This window comes from Alligator mississippiensis, chromosome 1, assembly GCF_030867095.1.
Source record: "Alligator mississippiensis isolate rAllMis1 chromosome 1, rAllMis1, whole genome shotgun sequence".
Taxonomy (NCBI): Eukaryota; Metazoa; Chordata; order Crocodylia; family Alligatoridae; genus Alligator; species Alligator mississippiensis.
The window spans coordinates 351,811,450-351,832,372 of NC_081824.1; the positions used below are offsets into that span (position 1 = coordinate 351,811,450).

At 38.5% G+C, this 20,923-nt stretch overlaps 1 protein-coding gene across 1 annotated transcript in view; it reads right to left on the reverse strand.

The window, feature by feature from the left end:
* CUL4A (cullin 4A) overlaps positions 1-20,923 on the reverse strand; it is a 57,875-nt gene that overhangs the window by 20,625 nt on the left and 16,327 nt on the right. Inside the window, exons 5-12 of the mRNA XM_059721057.1 lie at positions 20,436-20,509; positions 15,771-15,933; positions 12,479-12,568; positions 10,695-10,777; positions 9,365-9,432; positions 5,160-5,278; positions 2,574-2,766; positions 883-987 (exon numbers count right to left, since the gene is read on the reverse strand). Coding sequence (XP_059577040.1) covers positions 883-987; positions 2,574-2,766; positions 5,160-5,278; positions 9,365-9,432; positions 10,695-10,777; positions 12,479-12,568; positions 15,771-15,933; positions 20,436-20,509 — 895 coding nt within the window. The remainder of the gene's footprint in view (positions 1-882; positions 988-2,573; positions 2,767-5,159; positions 5,279-9,364; positions 9,433-10,694; positions 10,778-12,478; positions 12,569-15,770; positions 15,934-20,435; positions 20,510-20,923) is intronic.

The window sequence follows — 20,923 nt, forward strand, 5'->3', positions numbered from 1 at the left end:
CATGTATGTCCATTCTTAAAGGTCCCAGGCCCAGAGATTGAGTACTGAGAAACATGTGTCCTTAAAGGTCAATGTCCTGTTACCATCTATGTACTAGATTTCATATAAGAATATTAGTTTAACTAAAAAAAAATCAAAATTCTAAGTACAAAAAAATAACGTAAAACAGCAGAATTGGTGACATCTTCATATTTAACATTTCAGAATTGCAGAGATCAAATCTCTTAGCCAGACAAAGCCCCAGTCATGCACTTTATTCATTGCTTTTACTAGGATTCTGCTGTTTTTCAAGCACAAAGAATCATTTTGCAAATGGTGCTATTCTATGACCAATGACTGTTGTGTAAATCCTGTAATACTGTAATCCTTCTAGATTCTGAGGGAATAGCTCTACCACATGAGCAAATAAAGGTAAAAGAGGACAGTCCTGCTTACTTCCCCCACCTGTATGAAGTGTTTGATATTGACATATTTTAGGGAAGTGCACTACAATAAGCTGTGAAATGCTTTAGTGTTATCCTCTCAGTGCCACTACCCACCCTCTTCTGGCACTCTTGTCTAAGGGTGGAGTTGGGGAAGAAAAAATCAAGCCACTCCATGTAGGACTCTGATATACTCTGTCCAGGAAGTAAGAAGAAACGTATCAGTGAAAGACAGGAAGGAAATCTACCAATGAGCTTTGTGCGTCCCTCCTTAGGGGTCAATCTTTGATTACTGTACAGAATTACCACTGGCATCATTTTTAGTCCCAAGCCAGAGACTCTAAACAAACATGTAACTGGGGCCATACTAATGGAATATACACGAAATCTATGGGCAATGCTGTGAGCAGCAAGGAACATCACATTCTCATTACATGTATTTTTAAATGTGTATTCTTACCATGAATGAATCGAAATATTATCATGATTTTGTCAAGTATCCTTTCCAGCTCTTCATCTGTTGCTTCTTTATTGCCAGCTCTCAACTTTGAATCCACGTATTTTGCTACAATAAATAAAAAGTTGAAGAGCTTAAAAACAAAATCACTTTAAAGGCACCGTTTTAAGTATTTTCATTCCCAATATTGCTATATATATTTAAAATATTGGTAAAGTGCCAAAAGTTTATATTTTATCCCTCCCCCACATTCAGTGGAATTATACTGAAATATTGCGTTACTAGTGGAAAAATGTCACTGAACTGACCAAGAAAAAGATGAATACAACAAAAGCTTTAAAATTAATACACTAAATCTCTCAAATTGTTATGTTATGTTCACTACAAGAGTGCAAGAGTGTTACTTGTTGAGACACAATGCTTTGGAATTGTACAAATGTATATGAATGTATTATATGAGACACAAAAAACAAACAACATGAAGAGGACTGTATTTTTGTAGACCTTTACCGTACACCTCTCGCTCTGGCCAAAACTTAAACAGAAGCGATGCTTTCAAGTTAGTAGCTTGATAATGGCAGAAAGAAATAGGAGTAAGCCATGATCTTACTTGAGGATCTAAAAAGTCAAACAAATCTCTCTCTACTAATTCCTACCAAATCATATGACAGTGGGATGGAGAAAGAAACCATTGTAACAGCAGAGGCTACAGAACCCACAAATAGCAGCAAATCCATATTGCTGCTTTGCATATAGCAAATGGTATAAGCTTATTCTTTCTATATAAGGTTGCTTTTAACAGAAATCATTACTCCTATTGAGCAGGCAAAAACAAAAGAATATACTACAGAGAAAAATAGGAGGTCTGCCCCCACCCCAGCCAGTGTAAACTGTCATAGCTCCACGGAATGGAAATCAATATAGCTAAAACAATGTATGTCACCCTTATATTACTGCCCTTATATTAGTTATTTCAAAACATGTTCCAGTACATTAATAGGGCAGTGTGGCACTTATAACCTAACTCCTTCTGCATAATTTCAGACTAACATGGCTAACTACTTCTCTCAAGTACATTAATAGATACTAAATGATGAAGGCTTTCCTTTTCCTAATTTCTGAGGTCCTTAACAACTGTCTTCTATATAAAGATAATCTCCCTATAATTTAATGCTTTTATAATTACTGGTCTCCAAACTTCAGCTCTGAGGTGAGATGGGGAGGTACTACTTCCTTTGAAGGGATGTTGGTCTTATCACCAATCTGGGCTGCCACTCTATGTAGCAAGTGGAGAATTTATTAACAATATAAGCCTCATCCATAAAGCATCTAGACTGTTCTTAAGAAATAGTTATAATTCTTTTTGTACTAGCTATTCCATTCCTTTAGCTACTTCCTCCATTTCTGGAAAGTAGTCATGTGGTTTTCTAAGCAACTGTTAGCACCACTTGCAATGTAATAAGCAGGATGAAGGAGTTGACAGGCTCCTTCAGGAGAATGAACATACACCTGACACAACACACCCAGCCTTTTTCCTGGATCCTGTGACACATCCAGATTAGCCTGGTATCCCAAAAGCAAGCCTTGTAATAGGCTAAATACTGCACTGCTATTACACTAGCATACCCAGTAACTTTATCTTACCATACTTTCTATAGGTCTTAGAAATATTTTACAGAAAAATATTTTTGTACCTATCAATTCTGCAGGCTTATTTGGTCTCTTGTTGATAAATGTTTCAAAGGATTCCTTCATCAAGTTTATAAATTTTTCATTTTTCTGAAAGCACACTTCTATGATATGGTCCACTTTATCCTTAAAATCTAGTAGCTCTTGCACCATATCCTTGTCCTTTTCAGGATTAACCACTATTGTTGTCCCAAAATTCTGTAAAAACAAACACTTTTGATAATCAAATACTTCAGTGCTACCTATCTCCCCCAACAGACACGCACATCTTTACAAAAGTTTGCAATTAGAAAAATAAATATCATAGAGCTGCTTGATAACTGAAATCATAAGAAAGTTTTCAAAAATGATGAGATGCATTGAAATTTAAAATAAAACCTGGACACACATTCATGGATTTCAAACAGCAGTGTTTAAAATTTACATTAAAACACAAACTAAAAAAAATTACATAGTAGACATGGATTGTATGACACATGCACTTACAGTTAAATACAAAGCTACATGACCATGTAAAAGAAATTATGTGGAAAGAGTTGCAAGAATGTTCAGTGTAATGGAAAAATCTGCATGACCTTTTAAAAATCCACTGAACTTCTACTTATTGGCAGAAATAGCCAGTTATGATTAGCTGTTTCTGATTGATCCAAGTTTCCTGTGTGTCAATGAAAGCTACAAAAGTGAAAAAAAAATTGTCACCAGGTTTTTAAAAAGCTGCTGCTTTGCAGGGACAAAACTCTCACTTTATCTTCTTTTAATCCCATCTTGTTTCTACTTTGCCTATGTGTCCAGTTGAGTTATAATACCATTGTCTACCAAATCAGTCCATATGACAATATTTTGACTGACTGTGAATTTAAAAAGTAGCAACATTAGTACCTGGCTTCTGTCACAAGTATAGAGACAAGTATAATTTCTCAAGTAAAAACATGGGTTATCTGCACAGTGTCAGCAGAAAGACAGATCATTATTTCTCCAATAACTGTGGCTAAGATATTTAGCAGTGACAAGAGAATAAACAAAAAAGGCAAAACAACTCAGACTTTGCCCTTACTACTAAATTATCCACAGTAGTACTTCATAGACAGTCCTTCATGCACTGCATGCTACTTCCCCTGCCCCCCAACAATCTCCCTGGCTTGGTTACAGCTACCTCTCTCTCATACTTACATGGGTCCTCCTATTACCGTGGAATCTTGGACACCTCACAGTCTTTCCTGGCTTACCCTCACATTTACCTATGCTAGGGAAGTGAGACTAGTCCATTTTATGGGTGGAGAACTATGGTACAAAGAGACTAAGCAACTTGCTTAAATAGCATAGTCAGTCTATGGTAGACCATGGACCTGATTTCCTTTAGCACATCCCCTAGTCTTTAGCACAAAAGACTCCTTTTGACTCTCTCTGCCCTAATACTCCTCAAGGGGCTAGTCCTTCTCCCTCCACAAACATTCACTCGATCTTCTAACCACAGGACTTATTTCCTTCTGGTGCAAGTATTAAGTGTCATCAGGGACCTTATCTATATAGAAATCTTCCACACTATTCAATCTTTCCCCCATCTGGGAAGAGACTGTAGAGTGGTTACAACCAGTAATAATGTAAGTTTTGTTTCTAAAATGCTAGATTTCTGATCCGTCTTTCCATACACTGACTCACAAGATAAGACATACGAGTTCCAAGAGTTTCAATGCAACATTTTCCCATCATACACTCAACCTCCAGTTTAAAGCTACAATGTAAAAGGTCTACAAAGAAGGCTGGACAGGAGATTTTTTTAACTGTAAAAACAATTCTACTAAGCAAGGCTAATATGCAATCACAGTTAGTTATAGAACTGAACTATTGAATTCACGAGAAAGTTGTGCTTTCATATCTCTTGTATAAAACTTGATTGCTAGCAGCTTCTAAGTGAAGTAGCTGGCAAGCTCTTTGGGAAAGATACCTTGTTTGGGACATACATTTGTCCAGTGCCTGGCAAAATGGAACCAATACCTCATTTTAGTTGGTTTAATTTTTTTTTTAATAACTCATTTAATTTTTCAGAACAACAGGGTAAGAATCTAGCCTGTTAACTGCTGCTTTTTATTTCAGTAAAACAAAGCACAACATGATCTACATTAAACACTGCTGAAGGATGTACCAACTACATACTGATATTTCACTGGTTTTCTACAAATGTGACTGGTGTATATGACACAAAGTTAGGCTGAGGCCTAACTTTAAGTAGATAGTTGTATATTTTGCACAAAACTTAGCTAACTTAATAGCTCAGCATTTTCTAACATCCCATGCAGCTCTATTTTTTTCAAAATAAAATTTCATTTTCAGTTCTGAAAAGAAAGTATTTCCTAAATATGAATGTCAAATCAAAATGTATGTGCTGTAGTTTTTCATCACATGAGCTTTCAGGATACTGCTCAGCAAAATGGGTGCACTGACAAACCGAAACACCCACAGACTTGTTTAAAATAGTTTTGATGAACACAGCTGAGTGTTTTATTGCTCCTGCCTACTTGTTCAACACTCAAACACTCATTCTACTGCAGACATCATAAATGAGACCACTGAGAGGCATTATTTTGTAATACCTTGATGTATTCACTCCAGTGTTGCAACAGGATCTGCTGCCCACCTTTTACCCGGCTGAACAGCTGGTATGTCTGTGTAAGTTCAGATATTCTGTTTTCATCAAGCAGGTTATCAAGCCCTAAAAAACCAGAACAATAAATAGATTTTATTTGCGTAGTAAGAATGAAATTAAAGAGACAATTAGAGGATCTGTGAGCTCTATGAAATAATCAAAATTAATACATTATAGTCAATATACTAGACTTTCTTTTGTATATAAGGGCTATGTTCAGCACTGATAAATGTCTATGCTTACACTACCTGAAATGATTCGTGGCATATTTTTAAAAAGAGAAATTATTGTAAATTGAAGTACTTCCATTTTCCAACCATGTTCTGCCTACTACAGGCTTGCCGTGAAGTATTTTATTATTAATGACAGTTCTAGTAAAGCTTTTCCATCTGTGGATCTAACAATTTTCTAAAGGAAGCCAGAAACTGACCCACCTAAGTTTTCAAGCAGTAAAAAAATGTACACTGTGAAAGTTTCTTCTGTGGTTAACCTTGTTTTTCTGTTAAGGATATGTTATGAACAGAGAAAGTATCTGCTATAAAGTAGTATCAATACGTACCATCACAAATTCTTTCTTAGAGTTCACCACTACCTTTGTTAATACTCCCCATGACAACACAATTTCAACATTGCAGATGCTATTCCATTCATAAATTATATTATGTTAACATATTACAAATATTTCTACTTGCCAATTTGCTTTCATCCAATTAAATTTCAAGATTCACAATTACTTTAAATTACTGCTAACTTGCATTTTCAGATTAGCTGCTGAAAGCACAAAGCATCCTAATCTTACCAATACTGCCATTGTGTGTTATACCTTATTATACTTATATTAAGGCGAGGAACATCCAAATAAGACAGAGGAAAACAATTCAAGGATGATGTCAGCCAAGAAAGCATAAGTGAAATTGGCTCTCAGTCTTTAGTGTTTCTTCCACACTCTCAAATACTCAGCAAAATGCACAGTATCCAGGTAACTAAAAAAGGTAAATTATAGTCTCTTGAAAATATATCAGTTGGGGTTTCTTTTGATGAGATATGAGAAATGAAGAAAAGTATGCTCTGCCACATCACAATAGTTTCCAGTTAGTTCAAAGAGAACAAATGACTAAGCAGTATGAGAAAATCAGTTTCATACTCACCTGTTCACTCTCATTTAACATCGTTATAGTTTGCAGTACTCTCTTCAATATTATTGGTTAAAAGTAAAGCATTAAATATAATAACAGCATCCCTTTTACGCTCTGGCCCATGCAGCGGTGTCAGACATAAGGCCCAAGGGCTGAATCTGGCCTGTGGAACTGTTGTGTCTGGATCACTGGTAGTCTGGTGCCCTCAGCTCTGCACTCCCACATGCCCTGGGCACTGTTGATCAGCCAGAGCTGCATGCTGCTATGCAGAGGTATGGAGTTGGGGGCCGGTGGCTATACCAATCCACGTTCAGATGGCTGCATGGAACAGCAGCTGGTCAGTAGTGCCCGAGGCCTGCAGCAGTGCAAAGCCAAAGGCAGGCAGCAGCAAGCAGTCACATTCGGGCAGCACAGGTGAGGGGGCATGCAGTGGTAAAGAGCCAGGGGCATGCATTGGCATGATTCTCTCTGGCTGTACATGGCTCTGTGCTATTGCATACCCCCATCTCTGTGCCATTGTCCAGCCATAGTTCTGTATCACCTCACAGCTATGGCTCTTTACTGCTCGAATGAAGTTCCTTGCAGCTGCATGCTCCTGGACTCGCACTGCTGCCCAAACGTGGCTGCACAGATCCGGCCTGGGAGGAGCCCTGAGGTCCAGATCCAGCTCAGGGCCTGGCACCCCTTGCTTTAGCTAGTATAGCTTCCCCTTCCTTTTTCATCTCTCTTTCATATACCTGGACCAAGCCCACACTGGTGTGGATATTCTATTGCAAGTTTGATAGGCAAAGGAAAGGTATGGGAATTTCCTTTAGAACAAGAAGACTTCGCACAACTTCTCGAAAGCATTGCTGTGGCCCTGGAATGCTTTGTTATACTTGCAATAAAAACAACCAACATCTAGTCAGTGGCAGTTGTAAAAATACAAGAAGAAAAGTTTCTCATACATACCCTGCACTTGTAAGCTTTTTTTTTCCTTTATCAAACTGACTACATCACATGCCTTCTCCTAAGGAACAAAACCTACAAAAGGCAGTGTCTTCTTCTACTTGCACTGCACACTAGGATGTTATAAGTGGATTACAATGTGCTCCTAGATCAAATGAATGCAGAAAGTTATGTAAGTCAATAGATGTTAGACTTACTCAATTTAAGCGCAGATACAGAAAGTGAAAGCTGATCTAAAATATAACAATCTCAAAATATAAACATAAAAACTATATAATATACATATCCATATGTTTATGGACAGTGAATCTATATTATGAATGCAGAAAGAGTTTAGAAGGAAACAAAAAACCCCCATATTTTTTCTGACCCAATTGTCTGCAACAAACATAATTGTGAAAGTTCATTAAGCAGTGCTTTAACAAGACAGGCTTGTAATTACATGGGTTCTGCTGATGTTTATCAACAAAATTATTAGTTATCCATACCCCTTTTGAAAAACGCAGATGGATTGACTCTATTTATTCACTTAAATATGCTGAAGTTAAAAAGTAAAAAAACCCTAACACCTCAGGGAAGACAGAAGACTACAGAATGATCTATCCTTAAAAGCAAACAAAAGAGTAAGTAAAGGAATAAGATATAGTGCAAGACTATTACACAAACCTGTCTAGCAGCATCACACACTGACAGGGATTGGAATGACAGGAAAAGTGCTGGAAAGTAACATGTCAGGGGCATATTTTAACAGAAGTTTGGGGGCGGAAGCCTTCTGCACAGAGAACAAGACTGATACAGAAGGAACAGTTTCTGGAAATGTGTGTGGCAGCTGGTCACTTCCAGGTTAACTAACAGTTAGTAGTACTTAAAGGTCTAAATGAGAAAGTTGTTGAAATCTGAAGCAATTAGAGAGAGAGTGAGAGAGCGAGAGGCAGACTGATCGCACAGAATCAAATCAAATAACTGGCCCTCAGACCAGGTACAGAAGCCAAAAAAAGTCAACGTCAGACATTCTGAGAAAGGTATATCTGTATTTTGAGGAAGCTAAGGAAAGAACAAAAGGGGAGGAAGAAAGAGGAGGGGAGAGAAGCAAGAAAACAAGAGGCATGACATTAGCTTCCCAGAAGATCCAGAACCTAAAAACTATCCAGAGCCACAGACAGAAAGGGAGACTGAGAACAAAGCATTTATAAGATCTGGGAATATCAATCAAGCCCAGAAATCCAGTGAAACAAAGAAAAAGACTGTTCCTATAAACTTTTTAAATGCAAGAGGACATTGCAGGCACTGATGTCCCAACAAATCTGATTGCCAGAGATACACAACAATGTATGGAAAATATATTTTGCATTACTTCAAACAGATATCCCCACTGGGATGTTGCTCTCTTTGATAGTATATAGTTGTTTAAATATATAACCACAAATACATGGGAAACTGTCACCTGCACTGTGTAATTATTATAATGCATGAAAACCTACTGCTTTAGGATAGCATTTTTCAACCCACATAAAAGTGTTGAGAACAAACTTTAAAAATGGATTCTCCTTTAAAGGAGAAAAACCGTGGGAAACCGTGGTTTTTCCCTTGCAGGCTGCCAGAATTACAGCCTGCAAGGAGCTGCTTAGGGCCCACCCCATGTCCCACACAACCCCCCACTGTCCCACACCCTGGGGGCAGGAGGCAGTGGGTTGGGAGTGAGGGGCACTGGGTCGGGACTGGCCATCAATGTTTACAAATGGGTCCTGGAACAAAAAAGGTTGAGAAGCACTGCTAGTCCCAGGACACATTAATTTAGGAGACTGCTAATCCCAGGACCATACACATTAAGAAATTTTATTACGAGACAATTATACTTAACCAAATCCTCCATAAAACTAAAATTAAAAACATGTGCATGTTTTCCTACATATGATCTGCTTGCCCAATTTTACTTGGCTTTCTTTTTGTGGCAGTGTTGGCTATGGCCTATGTTCTTTATTAAAGAAACAGTTGTGCAATCCACAGTTATTCCAGACTCTGAGAATCTGTCATTAATGGTAAATTACAAGAGCCAAATAACAGATACCTTTTTGCAAAATAGCAGTTAAGTGTTCTCCTAGTAGTTGCTTCTCCACACAAGCAATTAGTGGTTTCCTATGTAGGGCAAAAAAGGTATATTAGAAATACTGTACACAGTTCAAGCCAAATAACTTTCCTACCATTACACAGGTATGAATATTCCCATTTTTACAGGAGAAAGATGCCTGTAACTGTGCAATCTGTATTTTAAATAAATCCAAAGACCACAAAATGTATGCTATTAAAAATGAAATACAGATTCAGGTATATTTTTTTAAAAAGCAAGATTGTGTAATTCTTAACAACTTCTTAGATTTAGATGTTTTGAAAAGTTAGTACAGTTTCAAAAAGTACAATACTCTTCTTAAAAGCACAAACTCTTCTAAAATGGAACTTCCAAACTAAACACTACACATGGGATTCAAAATTCAAATTAATTCAAAATTCAAATTTTAATCCAAAATTCATTATTTTCAACTTCAGAGGTACTGCTTCTTAAAGTAGAGAATAGGAAATCAATGATGTTTGAAAAGCAAGGTCTTCTTGTTAGGTTAAACAGGTTGTGTTAGCAGAGCTTCTTGTCCCTTAATGTTTCACAGAGGGCCAACATTCATTATATGTGTAGAAAGAAATCACTGATACCAGGTTACTCTATATAAACTGAAAATATTTATGCATGGGCTTAATAGAACTACTCATGTACACGAAGCTGGTATCAGCAGGAATAATTGTGGAATTAAACATTAATCATCCTGCAAATAAAAATGTATAGAACCAAGGCCTAGTGTTATGCAGCAACATATAATGCAAGTGAAACATTTTATATGTCCTACAATAAAGGCTGTGAGGAATAAGTTTGTCATGTGAATTGAGAAAAGTTTATTTTAAAATTGCCATTATAACAACCAGTAAATTAGAGTATATAGGCTAGAAGACAGGTAAAAAGATGGACTGCTATTTTAAGTAAAAAACTTGAAAAACGTTAACGAGAGATTCAATAGACAAACAGACAATTCTCTGCCCTCCGGCAGTTTGAGCTACAATGTTATTATCAGTGCACAAATGTTAATTGCAACTATTCTGATAACTCATGTAATATATTAAATAACTAATATTTAGCAGTATAAAATGAAATTATTGAAATACAACTCAAAATGTCCTTCCCTCCTATTTTTATCATTAAAAAAACAGACTTTAGAAAGCAAAATTTATGACAGGTGATGTCAGTTATCAGACACCATCAATATAATTCAGCTCTCTTTGCAAAAATGACACTGCTTTATGAACAGATGGGAAGTTGGTTGACCTACAGTGAAAATGAGATAACTTGTACTCACTGTGTACTGTGGTCTAAATAAGTTATAACTCTGTCACCTTCTTCTTCTAAACGCTTGCTAACATGGTGAAGATATTCTGGGACCTAGCAAGACAAATAATGCCATGGCTCAATAATTAAAGAAATTAAGGATGAAATTTTTATCATGATGATTATTGTAAACTGTACATTCAAGAGTGCTGATCTCACAATGATAAGAGAATAAAGGAGAAAGAATAATTCTAGGAGTCAATTAAGCAATATACAGTGTCAAAATTATTTGATACCGAGAGTAAAAGCGGCACACAGCATGAATGCTCATAAAATTATAAATAAGTATATATTGGAATAAACTTAAAATTGCCGCTATTTGGGCTGAAATGACATTGACCTAAGATAAGGGATTTATTTGACCTATACAACAGGGGTCCAAATGAGGGCCATTTAGTCTTAAATGGCCAGCTACATAGACTAATTTGGAAGACACTATGGTATAGACCCTGAGGGGGTTGTCATCATCATATCTGTTTCAGGGAAACTACAACAATTTCCACAACCTATCTGCCCCCATGCAGTGAAGGTGCACTTTTGACACAAGTGTGTTACTTAAGCCCCAAATAAACAGTTTAAACCATGCATGCATAAATTTGCAGAGTAATGGTTCAGTCCTTTAGTTTTCTTCATACCTTCCCATCAGGTATTGAAAAATCAGTAAGAGACCTGTTCTCAAATTCCATAATTGTCAGACCAGTTTCTCCCACCCAGAAGTTTTTGAAGATGAAGTCAGCAAGAAACAGGGTGAAAAATGGCAACCTACACCACATTAAGGACACAGCATAGTTGTGGTGAGTCAGTTTTGATGTAGAAGTATTTTCTGCACTCCCCATACTGACTCTCTAAAATATTTTATATTAATATCTTTTGTTATACAATTTAGGGCTTACTTATATGACTGTAACTTGACAAAGAAAAACAATACTGCCTTAGTCTATTGAGTGATTATACCTTTTTTAACATTAAACAACTTAATTCAGAATTCAGCACAGAGATAAGAATGATATTAAACACATTAATTTTATTGGTGAAGTAATACTGACTATATCATTTAAGTTTTTATTATTGTGATTTCTAGTGTTTGATTTTATGCAGACAACATTTTTCCATGCTTCCTCCCTTCTAATTGCATGCTTAAAGGTATGTAAATTAACTGGGATCCAATTCTTGCCCCAGATGCACCAAAGCAGCACTCACTGAAGTATCCAGAGGTTTATGGGCATATCTGAAGGCAGAACTAGGTCCCACTGTTCTTTAACATTAACATATCTCTTATCTTCTTATGCACTACAATGATTTGACATAAAAAGTTCAGTTCTTCCCACAGCACTTTAAATAATGTGAAAGTGCTCATTTACATAGTAGGCAAGGTTCTTTGAGTAGATGTGGGAGGAGGGGAAGCCAAAGGTGAGTAAGGGAGACTATACAGACTCTACTTTGCTCCCACCCTGCTTTCTTCCCCTCTCCCTTCCCTGCTCTACCTTTTGTTTTCCTAATTTCTACCTATTTACATTCTTACTGACATCCTGCCATACTTTTAGCTTCTCTCATTCCTTGGAGTCTCAGAACAGCAGAGGCTTCCTATGCCTGCAGAAGGGTGATTGTGCCAGAAAGCTTGCTAAGAACTTTTTTCCAACTACTCGGTTGGTCTAATAAAAGATATCACATCTACACAAAGAACTATGCCTGCCTATTTCCTTAGACCAACACAGCTACCACCAAAAACCTAGCATTTACACAGTTCGCATTTACCTCTCTTTCTTGCATTAACCTTTGGCCCTCTGCAGCATATAAACAATTTGTCTCTTCCAAAAACTTCTGTTCAAATGACTCCTTGTAAACCTATGCAAGGCATAAATTACAATTGTAGTTATTCAGAAAGCTCATCAGTTGCCATGATGAACAAATAAAATATGTGATACTTTTAATGATTCTGCCAGATTAACCCCACCAGACAATAAAATTCTTTGTTTATTCTCTTAACAGGCACAGAATGAGCAAGAGCAATGCAAGCTTCTCTGGTGCACCAGTATTGTGTTTTGATCATGGATTTGTTGTCTAATTCTTTTAAAATCAATCGGCTCACTTGCCAATATAATAGCACAGTAATGGAACCCTACGTCAGGTTAGTTCAAACCTCCTGCCAGCAGTCCTGTAGCAAAGGTAACTGCTACAAATGAGGACAACTTCAGCACATAAACAGGCAATCCTCTTCAGTCAACTGCTTGAACTGATCAGAAGCATGTTAACAAAAATATTTTTCATCTGAGAAATCTAGCAATCTGTCAGGCTGATCACAATGACAAGGTGAGGTATAGCAGGAAAGGTGGATTTTCCTTTTCCTCTTCCCTGGAAGCAATTCCTATTGTTGAATGAGACAGGGTTCAAGAAGGGCAACAAGCTAGTCCTCTACTATGGAATTCACTGCCTAACAAAAGCAGATGAGCAGGAATCTCATTATGTTCAAACAAAATATAAACTTCTAACTCATCTTTCACACAATAAGCAAGTACAACTGCTGGCATGAGGAGTGAGAAACAACAATCACTGTATGTATTTACTGAATAATTTGTAAAACACTCAAGTGCCTGGCATGAAAAAAAACCTAGATCAGATTAGGGTTCCTAATATAGAGGTTGAAGTACTGTTTCTGAAACAGTCTGAGTCATATCTAAACATACATGTTAGCAGAAGGATCTAAGAAAAGAATAATATCCAGCTTTGGTTAGTAGAGCAGATCACTAATCCTAAAACAAACAAACAAACCCCTAGACTCTTTAAAAACGTGGGAAGTATGAAAAAGGTGATATGGCAATAAAGACTTTAATAACAAAGAGAGCTTGGGGAGTGGGAGGAGGGAGGGAATGAACACACAAGCTAGACCCATAGCCAGGGAATTCATTGAACATGATGTGATCCAAAGCAAGTAACTGACAGAAGCTTACTTTATACACTAGAAACTGAGACTAACAAGGGGATTATTTATTTTCCCCTTGATTATTTATTTTCCCCTATTATTTATTTTCAGACACAATATGGAGAATTTCGAGTGACAGTTAAGATGTTTAGCAAGAACTGTAAGAACCAGGTTGGGTTTGTACTACCTGCCTCTCCCCTTAGTCTTCTCTAGCATCTTATCTTTCCCCAGCCATGTTAAACACCAATTAAATTAAACTAAGAAGACCAATGCTAAATGATTTACTAAAAGACTGAATGACTTCAGTGGTGCCCCACACAGAGCACACAGCATGACTGGATGCTAACAGATGAATCACATTTACCCGAATCAAAAGTGCAAAATTTATTTCAAGCTTGTTCTAATTAAATCCATTAAGTTACAGACAAACCACATTTAGTTAGAGATCGCTCAGAATTTGTGTCCTAATCTGTCCCTAGAGCCTCTGCTAAGAAGCTGTTTAAATGTGGCAATGGTTTTTATGTTAGAGGCTCTTATCCATCAGGATCTAGACTAAGAGGAAATGCTACACTTGATGTTAGGATAAGACAAGTGACTGACTAAATTAAGGCAAAAATAGAAAAATATCTCCTGTAATGAGTACCAGGTTTAAAAACACCAACTTGAAGTCAGACCAGTAACTGGAAAACACTGGAAGGTGCTGTTATGCTACAAACCTCAAGCCTGGTAGTAAAGTCAAGTCAACCTTCTCCCAGCCAGGGTAGAAACCCAGTATAGGGAACAGCAAGAAAAATTCCCATTGTGAACTTTGTCTCACCTCCAGCAATTTACAATGACAATTTAATACAAGGATGCTGCCTCCCTATCATTTAAGAGGTACATCAAACTTCTGCTGACAATACAAAAACAAATGAATAAGAAATTAACAGGCCAGGATATATTTAAGTCAGTCTATAAAAAGGGTTTTAGAGATAGAAGTAGACAAAATAGGTTGTTGCCTATGAAAGCTCATGTCTCTCTGAACTAGTTAGTCTCTAAGGGCGCCTATACATGAGCGTGGCGGCTGCTCGGATGTATTGGAATTCAATTAATCAAGTCTGCTGGAGTGTGGCACTTGCTGCGCTCCAGCAGCCTCCTGGGTCTCGTGTATCAGTGTCCCCATGTTTAAAAATGGCAGTGGGGGTACTTGAGCTAAAGCTTGTTGAATGAGTTTTAGTTCAAGCACCTCCATTGCCATTTTTTAGTGTGGAAGCGCTGATTGAGGAGACATGATGACTCATTAATTAGAGCAGCTCTCAGAGCTACTCTAATTAAAGTGCTGCACCCGCCACCACCCTCAGAGCACACGTACAACTGCTCTAAGATGCCACCCTGCCTTACCTTCGTTTATCCCTTGTTAAAGAATTTATTTATACCTTGTTAAGCTGTCAAATATTATTACACCGAAAAACAAATAGAAAGAAGTATGTCATTAGAATCCAACTTATTTTACTGAAAGCAAATCAAACATAGTAACTGCTCCTATTCTTTAATGATTTTAATAGAGATTAAAATGGAAGTTTTCCTAGGATTTCATTCAGCTAGTAGAGCCATGTACTTTTACCACCTAAAAGAGCCTTTCTATTTAAGTTTCCTCACAGTTATGTGGCAAGTCATTCAACTTAGTTCATAGCTAAACACAGTACTACCATTGCTACATGACACGTAACAAAGAGCCAGAAAACATACAAGAATGTTAATGCAGGCCACAGTACTTTACTGTACAGTATATTATTAGATAACTACTCCTGTAGATGGTGGATTCACATCTTTTATACAAGTCCTTTGAACTGGGACATCAGCATATTTACAGGTATGCAGAAAGAGACCTGCTGTGTTCTTGGTCTTTTTTTTACTAGCATAATTCTCAACATTAACTATAAAAATGAATTATGCTATAAAGCCTCACTGAACAAGTTATGTACAAATGCTCTAAACCCAATCATGATCTCAAAAACATGGTTGCAGTTTGGAAGTACATCGTTATTAGGGAAAAAAAATTATTATTTCAGGACACAGAGGAATCAGGAAAGGTTCAAGATGCATCTCTGCATTTAGCTGTAGCTGGTATTTGTAAAGTTTACTTACTTGTAAATCAGACAGCATGCTCAACAGGCTTCGCAACAAACTTCTGTCAACAGCTTCACCATTTCGCTCGCGTTCAATCAGGAGGAGGATTCCATCAATGGTCTTGTTTTGAACTAATTTATCACTAATAATGTGATTTCTAAAAAGTTCTAGCCCCATATCCCTGTACAAATATTGAAAAATTAATACATTCAAAAATATATAGTTTAATTGACATGACCCAAAGATAGTGACATACTTTTAAAAGCTACATCTAAGTTTGAAAAAAATAATTGTGAAACTTCTATTAACCTTTCCTGATAACAAAATGTAAATGTAATTTAGTGCAGGAGTCAAATAATTTACAACCTGTTGAACAGTTTATATAAATTCTTTAGCACTGGTGTCTTGAACTGTAAAAAGGCAAAAGGTACTTATTTGCAGGTTATCAAGAATATTACTACAACTTAGATCAGGAATTGGCAATCTAAAGCCTGGGGGCCATGGAGCCAGTGGATCCAGCCTGCTGAGATGGGACTCTGATGGTTTTGGGTGGTATGAGGCTTTCAGAAAAGCAGCAACAGCAGGCGGGTTCTGGCACCTGCCCACCCACCTCTGACCCAATGTGAACCATCCCAGCATGCAGCTGAAAAAGGATGCCCACCACTGGCATAGCACATTCAAACATTTTTAATAAAAAAAAGCACATAAAATTAGATTGACTACTGTGACAATTTGGGAAATCTATGTATGAATTCGTTTTGTGATTCTGAATTCTCTATATGGTTAGCCTTTATGATTATGTGTTATATATTCTCTGCAGATGGTGAGGGTGTGCAGGAATGTGATTTTCCCAGGAGACGGATCACAAACATCAAGAAAGTAGTAGTTAGCTGTATCAGTCTGAAGTCTGGCAGAAGGCAGGGCAGGATGGCACCTTAGAGACTATGATGTTCAGAGACATGAACTTTTGCGGGCTACTTCTTCAAATGCTCTGAAGGGACTTACAGACAGCAGATACTAAACAGAAAGGAATAATGTAATTTAAATACAAAGGACAGGGAGAAGGGGAGAAAAGAATGTATTATTGAGAGAAGGGAATGTAGGTTGAAGAGATCAAAAAGGATAACAAGGGGGGGTCTATCCACCTCAAGGTGGTGGCCCGCTGATTGTGTGTGCAGATCAGAGCCGGCCTCCATTTTTGAGGGCTTATTGTGTTGACCCCATTGGCTGAGGGGCCCCACCCCACCTTTACCACCAATTGGTGGAGAAGGCTGTCCATCATGTGGTCCTACCCCTCACTGCTGATTGGTGGAAAGGGGCAGGACCACATGACAGGCAGCCCTCTCAGCCAACCAGCAGCCAGAGGTGGAAACCATCTTGCCAGCAGTCCCCCTCCTCTCCTTCCCCCTGGCAGGCTGCAGTGGCCGGGAGGACTGCTGGCTCCCACTGGAAGTCAGCATTTTATTTTTAGTAAGTTCCCCTTCCCACAGATTACATGGAGATCACCTGATTTTGTGATTTTCATGAAATCCAGACAATCCAATCACAATTTGGGTAGATCCCTAGGGATAAACAAAGCAGCTAACCCACTAAGGGACACAAAACTTGTAAAAGCTAGTCGGTGTAATGGAATAAGAACCCAGAGTCTCTGTTGAGACTATACATGGGTAGGCTGTAGCCTATGAAACTTCACACCTCTCTGAAAAAGTTAGTCTGTAAGTTGCTGCCCTGCCCTGCAAAAAATCAGCCAACAAAAAAGAAGCTTAGGGTAGGAAAGAGGACAAAGGAGACCTTGTTGAGTACATGCCAGCAAAGCCAAAGGAAAATTACTGCAGAAGTCAGAAAGAGTGTGGAGAAAACTGACTCAGAGAATAGCATGCAAGTGTTTTACCTAAAGTTGTATCCAGTTCTAACTAAAGTAAAAAGTAATTATGGTAGAAGTTTTGAAAAGCCCTTGTCTGTTTTAGCTTCAACTATCATGTATCCCTGGAGAGGCAAGCAGTAATCTGGAGTGCCCATAAGGTAGGAACCTGGGAAAATGTACACCGAAGCAACAGAAATGTCTGGAAGAGTCAATACTAACCTATCTCAGATTCTAGCTGTCGAAATTCAGGTCACAGCTCTCAGACATTCATGCCAACAAGAAAATCTGAGATTGTGCCTAGAAACCAATACCCTAACTCTACTCAGACTCAAGGAAGCTTAAAAGTATTATTGGTCCAACATGAGAACTAAAACATTGTAGCCTATGTCCAGCTGGGAGACAGCCTGACCAGGACTGTGACAGCTATTAATTTACGTATACTTTAGATCTCCAAACACACATGCACTGGCTTTCTTAACACAATTAAATCAAAGGTGATTTCACCAAAACAATACAGGCAGTAAGTTTTAGAGAGTTCATACACAAACAGAAAAACCACAGGACATTTAAATATAAAAAGTCCTTTCCAGCCTTATAGCTGAAGCAAAAGCATACATGAGTGGCAAGAAAGCACTACAACCCTCAGTCTTCCACCCAGTTCTTCCAAACAGATGGCATAAGTCCTTGTACAACCTCTACTCCTGCTTGCTGCCATCACAGGGAAGTAGGAATCCCACTGGCCTGTGGAGAATGGAAAGCAGCAGGCTTGCTTGCCAGACTGTCATTTCCCTAGCAGCCCCACTGATGTCAGTCTGCATCATGTGAACCTTCTCATCAGTCCACAGGAAAGAGGAAACTGATGAGTGCAGGAGTCAGATAATCACTATGGCACCAGGTAGGTACAAAAGTCTTTTTCTGTGCCAGGACCAAACTTTGATTTGTCAAACTTCTGAACATTTGGTAAATAATAGGATTATAAGAAAGTAGAACTGGAAGGGATCTCAAAAGGCCATTTAGTCCAGCCCCCTGCTCAAGGTAGAATCATCCCCAACTAAACCATCCCAGGCAAGTGTCTGTCTAACTTGCTTGAAAGTTTCCAAAGATGGAGATTCCACAACTTTTCCAGATAGCCTGTTTCAACACCTGACCACCCTCATAATGAAGCTGATCTGACAGTAGGAGACTGGCATATAGCAAGGTGTCAAACTCATAGGGCTGCACAGGCTGGGCAAGTGACATGGGGCTGGCCCATGGGCTGGATCAAGCCCACACACTCCCTGGCCAACATTCTGGACCAGCCTGAGAGGGTGCCATGTGCACTGGATCAGGCATGTGGGCAGGGGAATGAGGCCTGGTGGCAGCTTCCAGCTCTGCCATGGCCCCACACTGTCACTGCCCCAAGATCCTGGCCCTGGACGCAGCTTAGGGAGCTGTGTGGGCAGGGTGTGCTGGTAGTGGGCAGGTGGGGAGCTGCATCCAGAGCCGGGGCTGGGATTGCAGGGCAGGGCAGAGCTGCGATCCGCTCCCTGAATGCCCCAGCCTGCAGAACCCACACTTGTCACAGCATTGTGCAGGCAACGGATTGTGGCTCTGACCCAGCCCCAGCCTGAAGCGTCACCACCCCATGACTCCAGCCTCTCCCACCCCTCCTGCTCCTAAACACTACTACCCAGGGCCCCATCCCATACAGGGAGTTTTGGTGAATTGTTTTTGTTTGTTTGTTTGTTTGTTTTTTGGGGGGGGGAAGAGGGTGCTGACTCAGCTTGCAATAGCTCAACAAAACAGCCTATGTGGCTCTTGGGCCCAAATAATTGCCCACCCCTGTCTTAACTCTATCCTATGCTGACACCATGGAGAGGACAGTGGAGCAAGGAACATATCTTCAAAAAAAACAAGAACAAATTCCTCTAAATTCCTTTAATCCTCTAAAAATCTTAAAGTGTCCTGAATTTTAAGATTATTACATAGTGGGTGTATCTGTACATGCAGTTAAGGTGAAGCGATAAATTCCAGAGCACTCTGAGCTGGAGTGCACTGCTCCTGGACACAGCACAGTGTTTACACATGCACCTGGAACAGCAGCACTTTGAGCTGGGGCAGACTAGGACCACGTTAGCAGCAGGCTTGGGGAATCAGCCCTGGGTTCTGGGTGGGGGCTTTGGGGCTGACTGGGACACAAGAGTGCTGAACGTGCAGAGCTGTGTGGCTTGGCAGCAGGCAGGGGTCTGACCCCCAGCTGCCTGGGCCGACTGCGTGCAATTTATGCCCGATGTCACCATCTTCGTGAGTGTCCGACTGCAGTTAAATTACTCCATCATAAGACAGTAGTCCCCCAACAGTACTATCTCATGGCATAGTTAATTAAATTACTGTGCCCTAATACTGGCACATGTAGACAGTGATGCTTTACTGCAGAAATAATTAGTGAACTCCACAATAAAGTGCATGTGAAGATGCACCCAGTGTTACCAAAAGACAGAGTTAACATTGTTTGGGTGCTGTAACTGGGGAATTTCATTATCTTAACAGGTTTCAGTTTCTTTTATGCCAAGCTTTAACTCCAAATTTCCTGACTTTATAATACCCATTTTGTAGAGTATTATAATATTCCTTTATTTTACCAGGCATTATTGACGTTTTTGGTCCCAGGAAAAAAGTACACATGCACACTGATCAGTTTTACATATAACCCTATACATTTACAGGGAATGTTACTGAAATGAGATGTGCTATATATAACAAAGGTAATAATCTGAAAAAAATGATTAAAAATTTAAACTACATATTAAGTTTTAAAAGGTACTTATATAAATACCTACCATATAGAAGGAAGCATTGAATTCTGAAGTACATATGTACGATCCAAAAATAAGAAAATACTTCTAATCATGATCTGGAAATAAAAGGTAGTGATTGAACCAATCTGGTTTTTTATCTGTTTGCAGCACACAGGATTGTATTTTATATTATTAGGAGGTGTGGTAATGAATCAACTCGTAAAGTGTACTTTTATCATTATGATTTTTCATACATTTAACCAGGTGATTTTTATGAAGGCCTATTACAAGTTTTCAAACAATTTTGATGCCCACAGTGGCTAAGTACCAATTATATTGCTAGAAAGCCTGTATTCAATTAACATACTAAAAAAAATAAATCAAAAACTATTAAAATGGTATAAAATCTTGTATTATTGCTACCCACCAAGTCCCCAAAGCAGTGCAACCATTAAGTTTTCAGCCTACATTCTTAAGTGGCAAACTATAAATAATATTTGTTTAGTTTAATTTTTTTCCAAACACACCAT